The 20278-nt window shown below is 36.7% G+C and overlaps 1 protein-coding gene across 4 annotated transcripts in view; it reads left to right on the top strand.

Moving 5' to 3' along the window:
* The window catches only part of LOC114294519 (Tetratricopeptide repeat (TPR)-like superfamily protein), a 78717-nt gene that overhangs the window by 11814 nt on the left and 46625 nt on the right, over positions 1-20278 (top strand). For 3 of the 4 annotated variants that reach the window (XR_014366733.1, XM_082925292.1, XM_082925291.1), the window contains exons 3-7: positions 6112-6146; positions 8491-8581; positions 12140-12245; positions 12347-12417; positions 12843-12912. Coding sequence is in view for 3 of the 4 variants with exons in the window: in XM_082925292.1 (XP_082781418.1) it covers positions 6112-6146; positions 8491-8581; positions 12140-12245; positions 12347-12417; positions 12843-12912 (373 nt within the window). In the remaining variant the exon portion in view is untranslated. The remainder of the gene's footprint in view (positions 1-6111; positions 6147-8490; positions 8582-12139; positions 12246-12346; positions 12418-12842; positions 12913-20278) is intronic. The other variant, XM_082925293.1, reaches the window with a different exon arrangement.

Genomic DNA, 20278 nt, shown 5'->3' with positions numbered 1-20278 from the left:
AAAACAAACTTAGTTTTAGCGGAATCTAAAGAGGGTAAGATGATTGCAACTTTATCCCAATTTTTGGAGAGATTATTTTTGTGACTCAAATCCGCTCCACTAGAGATGCTAACGACAAACAGTATCATTCGACTAAGGTACTCTTTTGAGTTCTTAATCTATTTTCATATCCAACTTTGTTAAATATTTTTTTTTTCACTTTTTATGCATTATTGTAGATTGTAAAGTATTTTGTTATAGAATTCTTCTTCTTCCTCACCTTCTTTTTTGATTAAATACAAAACTTTTACCATTGAGTTTTCTATTGTATAATATTGTATGTGCATTTTACATTGAGTATTATATTTTTCACAATATCTTCACTTCTTTTTAATAGAATATAAGCTCATTTTGTGTATACTTTACAAGAAATATTTATTTAAATTAAATAACTATGTAATTTGTCTTTTTCGGTAGGATCTTACGATTCTCGATCCGATTCTACGATCCGATCCTATAAACACCTCTAACGATCTAACGTAGGATCCCGATTTTAACAACCTTGATTGAACCCTCTGATTTGCAATCGCTTGATAGCTATCTGAAGTATAGAGAGAAACAACTTGCCTAGTTTTTGATGGCTCTTCGTGATCTGTTTGTGCCATTTCGTGGGGTTATTCTTCATCATAGCCCTTCGCTGTCTGTGGATGGTGCTATTCAGGAACTTATTGCTGAAGAAACTACATTCAAAGTTGCCTATGTTGCTTCTCCATATCAGACTATGTTTGTTACTCCGCCACTATTACATACTCCTACATCTCAGTTGGATAAGATCACTGGCAAGCCTAAACCTTGCATTGCTATGGATAAGTGCAATTTTTGTTATCAAAAGGGGCATTGGAAGCATGCATGTCCTAAGCTTTTGTAACCCAAAGGTTGCAGTTTGTATTACTCATCCTCTCGCCAACCACTGCAGCTTTCTTGCTCTTCAATAGATCTGGCCGCACCAGTCTTCGGTTCCACTCCCTGTCCGACCATGCAGTCCATGATTGAGCAGTTTCTATCATTCATGTTGGCCAACCAATGTCAATCTTTTCAAGCTTCTTGTATAACCACCACTCAGTCAGGTTTGCCAAATTCTTTTGCCTCAGGTACTCTACCTCCCACATGGATCTTTGGCTCTAGGTGTTCTCACTGTATGACTCATAATGTCTCTATTCTCTGTCATTGTGTTTGGCCACCTACACCTATTACTATTGCCACTGCTAATGGTTCCCCTATGCCTGTTATTTCTATTGGTTCTACCTCTTCTCCTCACATCTCTCTCTCTCTCTCTCTCTCTCTAGTATCCCTTATGTTCAATTATCTCTTAGTCTCTTTCTATTAGTCAACTATCTAATTCGGGTTTGATGTTTACTTTTCTTCTGGTTGTGCTGTGCAGGATCGGGTGTCCTGGAGACAGATTGGGATTGGGATTGGGCGTAGGGTTGGTGAACTATATGTCTTGGAGAGCCTGCATATCCCTTTGGATTCTACCTCCATTGCTATGTCTTGTTTTTGTTTAAATTCTGCTTCTTCCCTTTTTTATCTTTGGTATTCTAGATTAGGACATTTATCTAGGATCGTTTAAAACTTTTAGTACAATCTGGTTGTTTAAGTAATATTTCAATTAGTGATATTTCTGAATGCAGTGGTTGTAAGTTTGCGAAAATGCAAACTTTTCCTTTTAACAACAGTACTTCTGTATCATCTACTCCCTTTCAATTGGTTCATACTGATTTGTTGGGGCCTTTCCCTATTGTTACCAAGGGTGGTTCTTAGTATTATGTCTTATTTATTGATGATTATAGTAGGTTTACCTAGGTCTACTTAATGGCACGAAAATCAAATTTTTATAAAATCTATTGTAATTTTCACTCTATGGTTCAGACATAGTTCTCTACTACCATCAAAATTCTTTGTTCTAGCTTTGGTGGAGGGGATGGGTGGAGGAGTATTTTCATATTTTCTATCCGACTTTACTGAGTTCTCAGCTAAACATGGGACCATCCATTAGTCTTCTTGTTCTGATACTACTGCCCAAAATGACAGAGCTAAACGGAAATATCGTCATCTTCTTGACACAACTCGTTCACTTATTCTTTCCTCGCCTATACCTTCTATGTTTTGGGGGGAATTTGTGCTTACTACTGCGTATTATACTTAATCAGATGCCTACTCTTCTCTGGTGCTTCCCCTTAGGAGCGTCTCTTTTGTGAGATTCCTAATTACTCTCCTCTGTGTGTTTGGATCCGCTTATTTTGTTCTCCTTCCCTATTGCGATCGGTTGAAGCTTAGTGCTTGGTGTTTCTTATGTGTCTTTTTAGGGTATGGTATTCATCAAAAGGGTTACTGCTTTTATGACCATGTGACTTGCAAACTCTGTGTCAATGTGTCACTTTCTTAGAAAAATTGCCCTACTTCACTCTTCTGTCTAGGTCTGCTTCCCTTACTAAAGATGAATTGGTTCATATTGATTCTTTTCCCCTTGATGTCCCCCATGATGAGTTTGTCTCAACTCTCAAGTCTCTACCTCTCGCTCCTCTTGCTCCTTCCTTGTCTCCTTTTCTTGTTTACAACGTCATCAAGCACCTTCCACTTCTATTCCTTCTAATTTTGCCGCTTCTTCCACTGCACCTTTGGACTTTGACCTACTTGCACATCAGTACCCTTCTCAGGATCGCCATATGCCGGTAAGACTTGGTTTTTCTAATACATATTTCTTTTGTTCTTATTGTTCCTTTCTTTCTTGTCTCCATACTTACTTTGAGCCCAAGTCTAATAAAGAAGTTTGTCATGATCCTAATTGGGTCGTTGCTATGAATGGTGAGTTAACTACTCTTGACAAGACTCAGAATTAGGAGTTGGTTTCTCTGCTTGCCGGCAAAAATCTTATTGGTTGCAAATGGGTGTACAAAAGTTAAGACACATTCTAATGGGTCTTGGGAACAGTACAAAGCTCACTTAGTGGCTAAGGGTTTTTCTTAGGAGTATGGGATTGACTAGGAAGAAACTTTTGCTCTTGTTGGTAAGATGACCACTTCCCATACACTTATCTTTGTGTCTACTATGTCTCAATGGCCTTTCTTTCAGTTAGATGTCAAGAATGCATTCCTCAATGGCTATTTTGTTGGGGAAGTTTATATGAGGGCACCTTCTGGCCTTTTTCATTCCCCTGGCCTTGTGTGTTGTTTTCGTCAGGCTCTCTATGGTCTTAAGTAGGCTTCTCGAGCTTGGTATGAGCATTTTTGCTCTGTTGCCTTTAAGTTTGGTTTCTATCCTAGCACATATGATTTTTCTCTCTTTGCTTGTCGCACTTCTACTAGTGTTGTTCTTCTCTTACTATATATGTTTGATATGATCATTACCGAGTCTGCCTTACATGCTATTTAGGATGTCAAACGACAGTTCTTCTCTGAATTTGAGATGAAAGACTTGGGTCCTTTTCGGTATTTTCTTGGCATTGAGGTGGCCTCCTCTCCTATGGGTTACCTTTAGTCCCAAACTAAGTATGCTAGTGACATCCTCTCTTGGGCTCATCTCACTGATGACAACGTTGTTGATACTCCTATTGAATTGCATGTTAAGTTTTTTGCTTCTAATGGTGTGCCCCTTGATGATCCCACCCCCTATCACGAGCTTGTTAATTGTTTAGTTTACCTCACTGTGACCCACCCCTATATTTCCTATGCTGTTCACATTCTTAGGTAGTATGTTTTCAGCTCTCCGTTCTACGCACTAGGATGATCTCTTATGTGTAGTGTGCTACATTCATGGTACAATGTTCCAATGTTTACTGCACCCTTGCTCCTCCAATTTCACGTAATGATAGCGGCGGTAGGCACTACCCCTGATACTTGCTTTTGCGGTGTGACGGAAATTCACACATGTAACGGCCGTTTTGATATTACGTAATGGCCGTAGCGGTATTGTAACGGCCGTAATGGTCTGTTAGACACCGTTACACACATTTACAATATTCTAAACAACTTCCTTTCAAAAAAAAAAAAAAAAAAGCTTACAAATTGTACACTATACATATTTTGCAATATTCAATAGCTCAAAAATAATTTTTGTTTGTCTTAATTTTTATTTTTATAATCATTTTATTTAATAATTGTAAATGTTTTTTATTTAGTTAGTTCAGGTGTTGGTCAAAATTTTTTTGTAGACATTTAAAATCAATTATTCTTAAAAAATAAATAAAAACAAGAGGTACGATATCGATTTGACATATAAAGTCATTAACTATTGAAATAAAATGTAAAAAGTTCCTTTTATAGTTATTTAAAAATATGAAATATATTGGATCATACTTAAACACTAACAAAAATTGATCAAAATTTATTTTAAATCCCAATAAATATGATTCAGAAAAAAAAAAAAGTGTATTGGGAAAGTTTTTTTCAAATTGTGTGAAAAATTAAAAAATTTACGGTTCCGGTTACTGCAACCGTTACGCTACGGCCTCCTGCAATCGCAACTACACCGCCACAACTGTTACGGCAATCACAACCGCTTTTTGAAACCTTATTTATGAGGGATAAAAAAAAAAAAAAATTGTACTAGAGTATTTTAGTTAAAATTAATGAGATGTTTGGTTATATTTCATGTGTGGTGGTATTTAAATTTAATTATATATGACTTATGTTTTTTTGGTTATGAACTTATGACTAAAAAAGTATGAAATTATGTAATTTTTTTTTCTTTTGAAATGAGTAACTAATAAATTTAATTAAACTAATTAATGTTACTGACTGGCGAATGCGATACAAAAATTAGTTTCTTCTGATAAACGCTTCCTTTTGAACAATTGCAATTGCCACTTACGGATGAGATTCAAAATTAATTGAGAGAGATTGAGAGTTTGAGAAAGACTTGTTTGTGAGAAATAAAATGGGAGAGGGGAAATATTTATAGGAGTTTGGAAGGATGGGGTAAAATTTTAATTCTTTCTTTTTTTTTCGGGGCCGTTGTGTTAAACAGTCATGTGACTGTTTGAATTAAATTTTTTTTTTTTACCGTTAGTCTGCAGCAATAGACATTTGAATTATTATTATTATTATTTTTTTCCGTTCCTAGTAGCGCAACAGTCTGCATGAGTAGACAATGAATATTAATTATTATATATATATATATATTTTAATTTTGAAAGTTGCTCAGTCAGAGAGAGGGAGGGCGGGTAGGCTGCTGGGCTGGGCCGGGCTTCAAAATGACAGTCCAGGGTTTCGGGCTAAGCTCGGGCCTAACTGGGCTGGGGACATCTCTGATCGCAAGTTCACCTATGATTTATTTTTATTTATTTATTTATTTTCCGGCGGGGGGGGGGGTGGGGGGGAATTCTCATCTCTTGGAAAAACAGGAAACAGACTATTATTGCTAGTTTTACCGTCGAATTTGAGTATCATGCAATGGCTCATGCTACTTCTAAGATAAGATAGTGTGGCTTCGCTAGCTTCTTTTGGATATGGGTGTTTCTCCTTTGATTAAAAAAATATATAGATTTGCTTGCTTGCAACAAGGTTTGAACTAGGAATCTCAATAATGGAATCACCAGACTACCATCTAGACTAGACACCCCAATGTGTTATAAATGATTCCATTCAACTATTTAATCTCTTTCCATGCAAATTCCAATTTCCTTCATTTAGGAGCGTTTCTCCATTAAACTTCCAGAATACCTAAAAACATAAAAATAAACATAATAAGATAAAATAAAATAATATATAAAATAGGTCTAACAAAGAATAAATTAAGGCTATAAAATATGCATTGTAATGGATGCATCAGAATATATTATGTCTTAAGTCAGTACTAGAGAGAAAGGGAGAGAGGATTCCTCCAATCGTTCTAGATGCTTCTAGAAATATGATGTCACTTGGACTACATTGCATATTTTCCACCAATGGATTTGATCTCCTAACAGTCTCCCATTATTTTGTATATCGTTCTCAATCAAGTAGTTATTTAGGAGACCACCTTCTTTCCTTTATTTTTTTCCCTTTTCATTTAATATTACTTTGTAATGAATCATATCCATTGTAGTGCTATTTAATCATTATAGCTTTTTTGTCATGTTGCGACTTGTTGCAGGAAATCATCTACCAAACTACCTGGCACTACGAATAGTAAGTTGTTCAAATTATTATTGTTATTATTTTTTTAAAATGTGGAACATTGTTTTTTTTAGTTTTTGTTTTTGTTTTTGTTTTTATATCAAGGACATGTAGTTACTTGAGTTATTTGATGGGACTTAAGGCTTGGTTTGGTTTGGTTTATATAAGTTAGGTCCCTGTTGGAATATGCTCGCAAATATAGCCCAAAACAAGGAGTATTTTCATTAACATTTTCATCCCAAAATTTGCTGCATATTAACACATCTAGATGGTGATACAATTCTACGTTGGTGGAAGAAGCCTTTTTACAGTGTAAACTGAGCAAGAGGAGTAAAGCTTTATAATTTATATTTCAACAATTGGTGAAGGTGTTAAAATTTAATTTTTGTTTTATTATCTTATCAAAGAAAAATCAAAATGACTTACGAATGGCATTAGAGAATGGCATTATAAATGTCTGTTTAATGGTGTATGCATTGGCCGATGAAGCACGGGTACGGATAGGAGTATTGGTATTGGTACGATACGGGTACGTTGATACGTTAAAATCTAAAAAAAGTAAGGTACGGGTACGGCTTGATATGCTCGTAAAAAAATATTTATTTTTAATTTAGAGTAATGCAAAAATTAATTAAATGGTTTACTTTGTTAAGATCCAACCTGCAATTAACATTTAATGTCAAAAGTAAAGGTATAAATCAAAATCAAATGTCAATATATTGAATAACATACAAACCAGAGTTTAATTTTAAAAACATGCTAAGCCTAACTAAAAATAAAAAAGAAGTCTAGTGAAAGAAGTTTTATCTTTGTAATAGAAGAAAATATTGTTTCAACCGAGGTACGGTTCGATGGGTATATAGTAGGTATGCCTGGGTACGCCAAAAATTAAAAAAATAAAATTTAGATACGTGTTTCGTGTACATGGTACGTATGCAAAAGTACCATACGAGGTACCATATGCAGGTAAGTACCTGATACGAGTACGACATGTTTTTTGAAGTACCCATGCTAGGCATTGGCTTTGGGAGTTTTAGCATTTCTTTGTGCACTTTGTTTCTTTCCAGTTGGAGTGTCTTTGTACTGTTTGGTAGATTCAGGGGAGGAATGGGTAGTGAGGTTCTAATCTTTACTACTACAATTTATTTTTGCCTGGTTTTACCCTATGAATCACGGGTACTCCAAAAGTAGTGCCGTACGAGTACCGGGTCGCGTACCGGTACAGCTTTTTTTTTTTTTGGGGGGGGGGGGGTTTTGCCCTTGCAGATCAGCAATTATTATTATTATTATTATTATTTTTTTTTTGTGCCCTTGTAGATCAACAATTTTGATGTTTCTCTGTTATCCTATCTGTTTGTATGAATTGTATAAGCATATCAGCAAATGATTTTGATGTTTTTAAAAAGTAATTTGAACAAAAAAAATTACAAGGCCTATAAAGGGCAGTTCTGTGTATGACTATGCATTATGCTTTTGTTTCAGATCCTCCTAAAATTTCTTTATAAAATCTTTAATCATAACAAACTTTTAAAGTTTATGCACAAAATATTAAAAATTGATACTGTATTAGTTGATTAGTAGTGGTTGGGAATGATGCAATTTTATATATTATGCAAATTGCAATTGACAATCTGCCTCAATTGAGAATTTTTTTTCCTTTATTGTTGGCAATTAACTTTAAATCTTTCTTTGGTCTCCTATTATTTCTTTGGTCTCATCCTATAAAAATAGCAAATTGATGAGCAAAAAGAGAGATTTTAAAAATAAATTATGATCACAAATTCACATTGCATAACATGTCAAAGTGAGATATTTCACAAATATTATTTTTAACGCTTAATGGTTTTAAGTTATAGGAAAATGAGTAGTTCTCTTTTCAGTTTTGATATTTAATTTTAATTTGTAGGTTGGATCCTTTAACCATAATTATATTAAAAAAAATATATATATCGGCGTACAGCAGCCGTACCCGTATCATACTTTTTTTGAGTTTTGCTGAATCGGCGTACCCGCACTTGTACCCGTACCGTACTCGTACACACACCCTTGCTTCCTTGGTTTTACCAATGTCTGGCATTTTGGGTTGTGTTTTCTTAAGTTTGTGTCTGACAGTTTCACTTCACCTGATTTAAGTTTTGTAGCCTCAGTTACTAGCTGTGGTTACCAGGTTAAACCAAGGTTATGCCTGTAGTTTCCAAGACCGTAACAATTTAGCATGTCTGTTTAACTAATATATCGTTATTTATTTTTGTAATTTTATAGGATTGAACTTTCATAATTTTATAGGATTTGCTACTTATTTTTGTCTTCTGGTTTCCGTTGCATTATCACTAGAATGGATTTTTTTTTCTAATAGGGGCACCTGGGTTGAGTTTTCGAACTGATGGAAAATCAAGCAATATTGCCATGGATCTGCAGTTTGAGGAACGTGTGGAAGCAGTTAAAAGGTGTTACATTTTGACCACTTCTCCATATACCACATGCTTATGGGAAGCATTTTCATATGGTTGATAAAATGGTTTTAGAGTAGCATTGTCTCTTTGTATTTTGTTTTATACACATTCCTGTGATTTTACAATTTATACTTCATATTGCTGTGCGTATACATATAAGAGGGTTAACTAATGATTTAAATGACCCTACTCTCCTTTCTTATTCCCTATATTCGTATAGGATTATGATGATGGCTAATTCTGTTAGTTGTCATATGAAGTCACAATTTCCATTTGAAGAATAATTGGGAGCAGGATATTTCATTTGAAGAGAAAATGGGAAACAAAAAAATTTTATGCTCTGTAAATTGATTTCATTGTGTCGATACAATTGTTGGGAATAATTGTGTCATTTCTGGACTTTCTTTTTTTTTTTGTTCTTTGGTCTTGTTTCTCACTAATCACTATACATCTTTTTCAACTCCAGAATCTTGTGCGTGGGTCTCAGAAAGTTTTGTACTCTGATCAATGGTCTCAGCCATCTAGGTAATATGGATGAACTACGGCTGGCCTAGATTGGCATAATTAGTTAAAAAAACAAATGCATATGCTTTTGGCAAACTGATTTTGGCTAAATAATCAGATGCTACCTTTTGGCAATCTAATTCATTTGTTAGAACAAGTTATATTAACTAGTGTGAGACCTTATTATTATTATTATTATTATTATTATTATTATTATTATTATTATTATTTTGTTCTCTAGGTGTAAAAATATGTTTCTTAGGCAAAAGTCATTTTGAAGATGCATTTTGGCATAGGCATGTAGTCAATTTATTGATAGATTTTCTTGGTATGTGTAGACACAAATTTCGAAACGTGAAATGTTTCGACACATTTCGAAATTCATTTTACGAACATCCATTGTTTAGTTTTTGTACTAAATAGTGTTGATTATTTGATAGCTGGCTCCTATGTCTGAGTTGGATTCCAGATTGTTAATTACACACTTTAAACAAGTGATACCTCCAATTAATGAAGAACAAAAAATTTAATGAAGGAAAATTTAAATAGAAGAATTATTTTTTTGAAATTTTGGGAGTTTTATAACCCACGGATACACTAAGTACAATTGTTGGGTTTGAAACCTTTTATCTATAGTTTGCCATTGGATAGTGTGCTTGCTCCTCTAGAATGGCTGGTAATACCACTGAAGGGCAGATAGACCGTCCACCCCCAATTAACGAAGAACAAAAAATTTAATGATGGAAAATTTAAACAGAAGAATTATTTTATTGAAATTTTGGGAGTTTTATAACCCACTGATACACTAAGTACAATTGTTGGGTTTGGAACCTTTTACCTATAGTTTGCCATTGTATTGTGTGCTTGCTCCTCCAAAATGGCTGGTAATACCACTTAAGGGCGGAAAGACCATCCACCCAGTGCCGCTACCCACTTCTACTAAGGTTGGGCTTAATGAGTGTTGGGTACGATAGCTTGTTACGCTTCACATTTAGCTTTTGAATTCTCAGTCTCTCTTCTTTCTTTTGATTGCTTCTTCAATCTCTGATCCTTTCTTTTTCTCTTGTAGTTTTCGATCTTTGTTCTCTAATCCCCCTCTTGCGTGATGGTTCTAATATTTTAGAGGGCCGTCTATGTGATAAGAGAATCTTATCTTCATTTTGAATCTCAAATTGTATGATAACACTGTTATCATAACAAATTTAATTGCTCGTGTTGATCTCCCAGACTTTATCCCCTGTAGTTTCCTTACTTTAGGCTCTATAGGTGTCATTTTTTGGTTGAGTGTACTGTCCTTCGAGTCTTGTAGGCTCCACGTGTCACTTGAAGATCTTAAGTAACGTGGTTTTTAATATGATGCTATTATACCCTATTATTTACTTCAACAGATCATATTGATCCTTTGTAGAGGTGCTATCCTACAGCGTTTCCACTATAGGCTCTATATGTGCTACCGTTTGATTGAACATGTCGTCTTCTTGGTAGACTCTACGTGTAATTTTCCTGAAAAGACTTTAAATTTTAGAGTCTCATCATCCCATTTAATCCAGATCCTTATCATATAGGGGGACTTAGGTGTAAGTCCTAATAGGTGGACTTATTGTCTAATAGGTCCTGTGAGAATTAATCACATTTTTCATCAAACACTATTAAAAAATGTCACTAATTATAAGTTTTAATGACAATTTAAAAAAATCATTGCAAAAAACGTCTAATTTTCGACTTTCAACTATAATTTGAAAAATTCGTCATAGAAAAACGTCACTAATTGTCAATTTTAGCAACATTTTATAAAAACCGTGTCAAAAATCACTAATTGTCAATTTTTAGCGACTTATGCAAAAAATCGTCATAAAAAATTATTTTTAGCGATAATTTTACTAGGACTTATTTTTAATAGAACTTGATGGGAATTAAGTCCAACTATTATGACCTATTGGTAGTTTACTCCATAAATTTGGTTGAAATTTATGTGCCAACAGTATGTAATGAAGTAGTTGAAAAATCTGAATGATTAGGAAGAAGCAGCTGATTGTTTTGAAAACTTTTGAGATTCACCGTGCACTTGGGGGACTCTGTAGTCATCACTCCATTAGGTTAGATATATTGCTCATTTTTTTTTTCTAATTTTTAATTTTGAAAATTATTATTATTATTTTATTTTTATTTATTTCTATAGGCTTTTAGCTACGGGCAGAGTTCTAGTTTCCTTCAAAAGAGTTTGTGTGCATATGTCATTTATTGAGTATAATTTGTTTTTCTTAATACCAATATTATATAGTCTATGGAAGTTTTTAGATAGTACTTGCCCCATCAACTATACTGTCATATACCATCTATGGAGTCACAAAAAGTTTTCTTAATAGCATGAACGCACCCCCCTTTGTGAACCACTACTGCTGTGCAGCCTAAAGTATCCACCCATGTTACATGTACTCGGGTACGGGTGTTAGGTACGAGTATGTATCTAGAGATTGGACTCATCAAACCATAAATTTAAGGGTATGCAGACTTGGCAAAAAATATCATATTTTTACATTTTTAAGCAAGTATGTGAGAGAAAATGGTGCCATGTAACTTGTCAAAAAGGCATTTATAACAATTATAGAACAATAGGTACATATAATAATAGTCTTATGTACAATTATATAAGAAGTATCATTGAAAAGTATCCGACAGATATCCCATATCTTTGTCCGAGTGTCGAGTGTCTAACACAAGTATTTGATTTATTTTGAAGAGTCCGTGTAACATAGGTATCCACTACATTACTTAGCTTCACTGGAATTCCAAAGACAAAGGAGTAATCAAAACAACTCCCTGGCGAAGGAATTCTCAATTATGTCTTGGAGTCTTGCTTTGTTTTTTCAAAAACTTTTGGAAGTGTTAGCACTTCTACCATACCATTATCATTTGTAGTATCGCAGAACAAAAGTTGAATTGTACTCATCAGTTATAATTAGCTAGTTAATGTTTCAATTAATTGAGGGTTTTTAATTTTTTTATGCATTTGCTTCATGACTTTTAGCTCTTCTGTACACTCCTCAGGTCTGCACTTGAGCAGAAAAAGATTGATGAAAGTAAAGAATACAGAGCAATTGACTATGATGCACCAGTTGAATCAGACCCTAGGACAACTGGACTTAGTACTAAGGTAATGTTTCTGGATTGAGCTGATGCGCTTCAATACCATTACTGCAAGGTGAGAACGCTCTTCATATAGGTTTCACTAATTGAGACTTTGACATGCAATAGATTGGAATAGGAGGTGCTATTGTGGTCTTCGGGTTGGTTTTTGCTCTTGGAGATTTTCTGCCGACAGGAAGGTATGGTATGTAAAATGCAGTTGACACTTATTTTTGTTTGTTTTGTTTTGTTTTGTTTTTTCTGTTTCGGTAGGACTGCTTTACACACTGGATTTCATTTGTTATTTTCATGGACAGAACTACAAGAACAAAATGGTTCCCTCCATTTCTACTTTCTTTCTTTCTTCTTCTTCTTCTTCTTCTTCTTCTTCATTTTTTTTTCCCCCTGTAATCTGTGCCTAACTTGAGCGAGGACTGTTTTTATTATTGTAGGAGTTTGCAAGTCCATTAGTGTTAGATTGAATATAGGCACTGAAAAGTGGCATGCTTTTAGATCTCTTTGCAAAAAAATTCCTTGGATGAAGCAATTTAATTTATTTATGAGTCCAACTAGGGACCATGGATTTCATTTGTTTTGATCATGAATATTGATTTCCATGTTATAGTGATAGTCCCATTGAGGAGGCCACGATTGTCAATAGTAAACGCTCAGAAGAAGAGAGAACAAATCTTCAGGTAAAAAATTGTTCAAAATAGCTTACAAATTATTTACTTTTGTAAAGCTTTGAAGTTTAGAAGTATCTATTTTTTATCAAAAGATTGTTTGTTGCTGCAGAAACATTAGAAACTACTGACTTGCATTGTTCAATATTTTTTTGGTTACATCATTATCATGGAGTTCCCAGGCTGCTTGCAGCTATCATCCGTAGTAAACAATTTTTTGTCTTAACGTATTCTTCTTCTGATCTACATTTTTATTTTTTGGGGAAGAAAACATTGCAGCGTTTTGTGCAATTCCACTTTGTAAGGCTTTCCTTTGTATGCGTCTAAAAAATTTGACATTTCTAAGTTACCTTGTATGTGTCAGACACCAACTCGTCAGAAATTCCATGACACACGTTGGACACGCACGTCCAAACATGTCGTATTTTTTATTTTTATTTTTTTAAAAAACTAGACACACTTCGGACACCGTGTCCAACATGTACGGACACATTACAAGTTTGAAGAAGTTAATGTGGGAGCTAATGATTAAAATAAAAACAATGCGGATGTAATAACTAGTAACACCCCCTCCTCTAGGGTTTTTAATCGAGAATTTAAAGCCTAAAGCATCCAATTTGTTTTCGAATAGATCTATTTAAAGTAGATATTAGGATTCCCTGTTCACACTGTTGGCACAAAAATTTCAACCAAATTTGTGTTAAGATTTCAAATACGGTCAATTAGTCAATGACATATAGAACCTATGATATGAATGTTGTAGGTAATCACCTCCTAAAATGATCAATATGATCCGTTGAAGTGCATAAATAAAACAATGTCGTACCTCAGCAACGTTATTCAAGATATTCAAACATGTGGGGCTTACGAAAGATGACACCTGTAGAGTCTACAGCAAGGACACAACACAAGATGAAATCCAAATGATTAATCAGATATGATTACGCCTAAATTCAAATAGACAAATACCCTACGTGTTCATAAAATCAGATAGATAGTTAATCAGATAGACGATTAATCAGATATGATTACGCCTAAATGCAAGCGGCGTTGTCATTCAATTTGAAATTCAAACTGAAGATGAGGCCTCTTATCACATAGATGGCCCTTTATAAATATGAGGACCAGCACATATGAGAGGGGACCGGAAAATTATAAGTTAGAAGATCAGAGAGAGAGAGAGAGAGAGAGAGAGAGAGAGAGAGAGAGAAATCAGGAGTTAAAGAAGTCTTCACAAGAAAGAAGAGGAGAAGCCCAGAGAACTTCATAGCTTAAGCTACAAATGCATAATGGCGATCATAGGTAAACGGTTCCAAGCCCAAGAATTGTACTTTGTATTCAAGGGTTTAAAATCCACAACAATTTTATTAAAAATATTTCTTTTCCTTAAATTATTTTCTATTAATTTTTTGTTCCTCATTAATTGGAGGTTTCATTTAAATAAAATGTGTAATTAACGATCAGAAATAGGAACCTACTATTCACATAATCAACATTGTTTGGTTTAAAAAAGTAAACAGTGGACATTTGTAACATGAACTTCGAAACGCGTTGAAACATTTCATGTTCGAAATTTGTGTCTACACACTTATTTTTCCAAATTCCGATATAGATAATGTATTTGTAATGTCAAAATTTGAGAAATTGTTTTTTTTTCTTGTACATATATAAATATATATATTTATTTATTGTTCTGTGAGAAGTGTGTAGTTTAGTCTTGTGTTATTTATTCTATTAGTTGAGGGTCGTTGAGTCTTGTTTAATGTAATTAGGCACTTTGGGTTTTCTGATTTGCTATTTAAGTTGTATCTTCTTTTCTTATTTAGATTATCAATAATATAATATTCGTACATACTTTTTTATCATGGTGTCAGAGCAGGTCCGACAATCCTAGCCGCCGTTCATGTTTTGACGAACTGCCGGAGGCTTGCTTTCGCACTTCGCAACTCAATAATCTCATCTTATTTGCAGTTCGCACTTCTCTCTTCCCAGCTCTCCATGTTCACTGTTTGCAACGATTCACAGTCTCCTTGACTTACAATCTTCATTCAACGCTTCTGGTTCTTTGCTCTTTTTTTTTTTTTGATCAGCAACAAACAAACAAATTTATTAAGGCACAAGGCCAAGAAAAAAGAGGATAAGGCATCCTCTACAAGGAAGACAAAAAACAAAAAGCAAAACTTAACAAAAGAAAATACAAAAAGATGAAACAAACTAAAACTACACAGTACAAACTGACACCCAGTCTGCCGCAATCAAAAAAAGCGGAATCCCACGGAATATCGAGCTCGCTGAGGCCCAAAAAGACACCAAATATCTCATCCTATTCCATAAATAGTCTATATCCCAGACAACTTCAAAAACACGCGCATTTCTTTCCATCCAAACGACCCAAAAGATTGAAGAGATGACTCCACTCCAAAGCACCTTAGCCCTCTTCGACCTTCCAAAAGTTTGAAAATCAAATAATAGCATTTGAGCACATCCTTTTGGGGCCACCCACACCACATTACCCAAGCCAAACACCATATGCCACAACTGCCTAGTCACCGGGCAGTGCAAAAAGAGATGATCCAGAGACTCTCCACTCTTACAACACATAATGCACCATTGAGGATTAAGATATTGCAAGGATCTCCTCCTTTGCAATGAATCATTTGTCAAAGTGCCCCCATGAACCAAGATCCACATGAACACTTTCACCTGAGGTACATGAGATGAATCAATAATTTTATCAAGAAAAGATTTACAAGTAAAAGAACCCGAAGAATGGATATTCCAAACCAACCTATCGTCCAATAATGGAACCAAAGAAACATTTTCAAGTCTTGACAAAAGAGATACCAATTCCGGAACTTCCCTATGATGAAGATTCTGGCGGAAATTAAAATTCCAAGAAAAAGGAGCCACCAAAGAACCCGCCACAGACACAACAGAAACATAACGAGCCTGAGAAACGCTATACAATAGTGGATAGATCTCCGCCAAATACGAGGAACCCACCCAAACATCCTCCCAGAAATTGACCTTTTCCCCATTACCCACCCTCACAGAAATGAATTGGGACCAAACGCGATAAATCTGGGAAATGGACTTCCAAGGAGCACGCCCGCTACCTCTCGAAACCACCTGAGAATCCCTACCATTAACCTGAATCCCATATTTACTTTTAATAACCGCATGCCATAATGAATCACACTCAGCGGGAAATTTCCATAACCACTTGCCCAGTAGAGCCGTGTTTCTAGCCACTATATTACCAATGGCCAAACCCCCATTTTCCTTGCATAAGGACACCGTTTCCCACTTCACCAAATGATCCTTCCGTCCTTCATCTTTCCCTTCCCAAAGGAAATCCCTAAATAATTTCTCTATAAATTTTGCTACCTTGACTGGAATCTTAAACACAGATATGAAATAAATTGGAATTTCGCTTAGCACTGTTTTAACCAACGTGTACCTGTCTCAACCACCAGCCTTCCTAACACATCTGCTACCAAAATGAAGAGAAAGGGGGATAAAGGATCACCCTGTCTCAACCCTCGAGACGCCTTAAAACTTTGCCCAGGTTTACCATTGACTATTATCGACATATTGCAAGACGCCAAACATTCCCTAATCCAAGACCTCCATCTCTTCCCATACCCCTTTCTGTCCATCACAAAATCCAAAAAATTCCAATCCACATGTCGTATGCTTTTTCAAAATCTGCCTTAAACACAACACCTCTCTTTCCTGCCTTCTTACACTCCTCGACCACCTCATTAGCCACCAGAACCACATCTAGAATCTGTCTGCCTTTCACGAAAGCCCCCTGAGTCGTAAAAATTGTATCCCCTAAAGGGGCCCTCAACCTTTTTGACAAAACCTTCTCCAGAATCTTGTAAAGTGATGTCACCAAACTAATTGGTCTAAAATCCCCAATTCTAATGGCTCCTTCCCTTTTAGGAATCAAACAGATAAATGTGGCATTTGCACATAAATTGACCACCCCTGTCTCATAAAATTCCATAAAAACTCTCACCAAATCCCCCTTCACCACTTCCCAACAATCTTGGAATATAGCCATGGATAACCCATCCGGTCCAGGAGCCTTGTCCCTTTCACACTCAAAAACTGCCTCCCTAATTTCCAACTCCTCAAAGGTCTTTCCAACCAAGTCGCACATTCCTGATCAATAGGCTTCCACTCTAGCCCCTCTATCCCAGGCCTGACTAACTCATCCTCCGAAAATAAATTTGAATAAAACTCAAAAATCCCTTGGACTATTTGCTCCTCTGAGTCCACCACTACCCCTGACCTTACTTCCAACCTCTTAATAAACTTTTTCTTTCTTTTCCATCCGCAATCCTATAAAAGAACTTAGAACTAACATTCCCCTCCTTCAGCCACCTCACCTTTGCTTTTTGTGCCCAAAAATCTGCTCTCTAAGAGACAACTCTTCTAACCTCGCACCTAACTCCCTCCTCTCACTTCTCAATTCCTGAACCTCATCTCCCTGCATTTCCAAAGAATCTATCTCCTCAATTCTACTCATAACTTGACGTTTCGATGATTCCAAATTCCCAAACACCTCCCTATTCCAAATCTTCACATGCTCTTTAACGATCTTCAACTTTCTCATAAATCTGAAGCCCTCCCACCCATGACATCTAGCACTATTCCACCATCCTGCAAAGCTCTCCTTGAACAAATGATGTTCCAACCACACATTTTCAAACCTAAATGGGGTCGGGCCCCACTTAAAAGGGCAACTCTCCATCATAATAGGACAATGATCAGACACCAATCTTGGCAGCGCCTCCTGTCTCACGTTGGGGAAAACCCCCTCCCAGCCCAAAGAAAATAAAAATCTATCCAACCTACAATATACTCGATTTTCCCTAAGATTAGACCATGCGAATCTTGCATTAAATAAAGGAGGGTCCACCAACTCACAACCTCTAATAAACTCATCAAAATCTTTCATACTCCTATTGATTCTATTCCCATGAAGCTTCTCTGAAACCTTCCTAACCACATTAAAGTCCCCCCCTAAGCACCAATTGGGGTTACATAAACCATATAACCCTCCTAACTCCTCCCACAAAGCCAGTCTCTGAGAAGGACTATTTGGGCCATAAACCCCCAACAACCACCACTCACTATTATCTAGATTCCTGAACCTAATTGATAATGAAAACATTCCAACTAAAGATTCACACTCAAAAACTACCCTTTCATCCCAAATACATAAAATACCTCCAGACCTTCCAACTGATGGTTACAAAAGCCCACTTTTTATGCCTTACTCCCCAAACACTTTTAATAAAACTCCTATCACAAGCTTCTACTTTAGTTTCCTGGAAAATGACAATATCAGATTGATGTTTTCTCACCAAATCTCTAATGACCCCCCTCTTCCTCCGAGAGCCCAAGCCCCTTACATTCCAACTAATAATCTTCATTGAGAACCATTGCCACCCCTAACCTCCTCCGACCTCGTATCATAATTAATGGAGGACACCAAATTCCTTAACTCCCTATTCCCCCTTCTAACCGAAGCCCCCCCTTTGCTAACACACTCCCCCCTGCTGACACTGTTGCCCTGTCCGCTACCACCAACCCTTCCTTTTACCCTTACTAGCGAAAGACCCATAACTTGAAGCAAATGCTTGAAATGAGGAACTTCATCTTCCTCAATCGGACAAGACGCATACTTACTTAACTCCAACAACCACCGATCAGTTTCTGCCTCACTATCCCTCACCCCACTAAAAACACCACTCCTCCTAGGCTTATGATTAACCGAATCTCCCTCTTGAGCATTATTTACTTGGCCAACAGTAATATTAGCATTATAAGACACAGGATTGATAGTAGAGACATCCCTCATGGCTTTGGAGATTTCTGGCCTTACTCCTTGTTCATCCATTCCCCTAACATAAGAATCAAGACCCAGACAGTGAAATCCCCCTACCCCATCCCTAGGAGAAGAAAAGACCTGTCTAACAATGATACCCTTCTCAGATTCTGGGACTGTGGAATCTTGAATTATAGTGTCACAGACATGACCCATTGTTTCAGAGACACCCTCGGAATCCTCCTCCTCAACCGTACCTTGCTCCTTAGAGAGATTAAACAGTTGAAAATCGTACTCTTCTTGATCACATCCATCACCTCCTGAACCAGAATCGGGATCAGAGCTGACCTCAGACCCATAAATTTCCAGAGCTTGCAACACTTCTATAGGTTCAAAATTCCTTCTACTTGGCGACTCAACAAATCTGCTTCATTCACCGCCTCTATCCCATCATCAACCCACTCCTCCAAATTCCTTTCTGTTCGCGGTAAGTCTTCGACAGATCCTTTCACTAAGTCGGCTAATCCTAGCTGAATCTCATCTGACGTTAGTCGAAACTGATTATTCCTTTGAAAATTCGACTCGCAGACCACATCCACATCCTCTCGCGCCGTTGCCAACATCCGACGCTGAACCTCCTGCTCTCCTCTGGATCACCTTTCTTCTTCAAGCAATACGGGTCCATCTGCCTCTCGAATTGAGACCCATTCACAAGACCCACTAGGCCTAAATCATCAGAATGGGCCTGATCCACTCTTAGAGGCCCAACTCTAAAATCCCTTTGTTGCTTATGGCCTAGCCCATCTCTTGGAGAAGACGACCTGGGCTCCTGATTAAAGAGCCCCTGGTCATTATCATATAAATCATTTGGGCCCGAATGAAAATTTGGCCCACAATGCTCCTGTGGCCCAATTGGAATTTCCTTAAGCCCCCCATCCTTTGAACTTCCCTCTATCGCACTGGAATTAACCCCTACCCCTTCGTCTACTACACCCCTTCGACTTTCTCCTGTCATGCCGCCACGTGTCCACCCTGGCCGTCTTGCCTCTTCGTCTTCTCTTTTGCCGGCAAAATGCACACCTGAAAACTCTTGCTGGAACATCTTTGGCCAAACTTCCACTTGTCGTCGCCCATTTCTGGACAATGGCCTGATGCGCACCATGGAAGATCTACCTCCGGCCTTGACCTCCAAAAAAGCTGTCAGAAAACCACAATCATAACCTCTGACCTTCAATCTGACCTCGAAGAGGTTGACCAAGGAGACAATTCTTTTATCAACTTCCAACAGACCACCACATCTCTGTCCGATGTACTGGAAAACCTGATCATTCCAAAGAGTAAATGGCAAGTCACACACAGCAATCCATCCACCATAAGAGACAATAACCTCTTGTTTAGCGTGCCTCTCCTCAGACCACTTCTCCAAGCTAATCGCCACACCTTTGTCGAAGAACCTCAATCCCTTATTTCCAATAAAATTCGCATCCTCTCTGCTTCGAACCCAGAACAAAGCTCGATTGAGCTGAAATGGCTGAA

The sequence above is a fragment of the Camellia sinensis genome, chromosome 4 (genome assembly GCF_055761805.1).
Source record: "Camellia sinensis isolate YWXY chromosome 4, ASM5576180v1, whole genome shotgun sequence".
NCBI lineage: Eukaryota > Viridiplantae > Streptophyta > Magnoliopsida > Ericales > Theaceae > Camellia > Camellia sinensis.
Note: the sequence above shows the minus strand (reverse complement) of the source record. Positions and strands in the feature narration are given on the sequence as shown.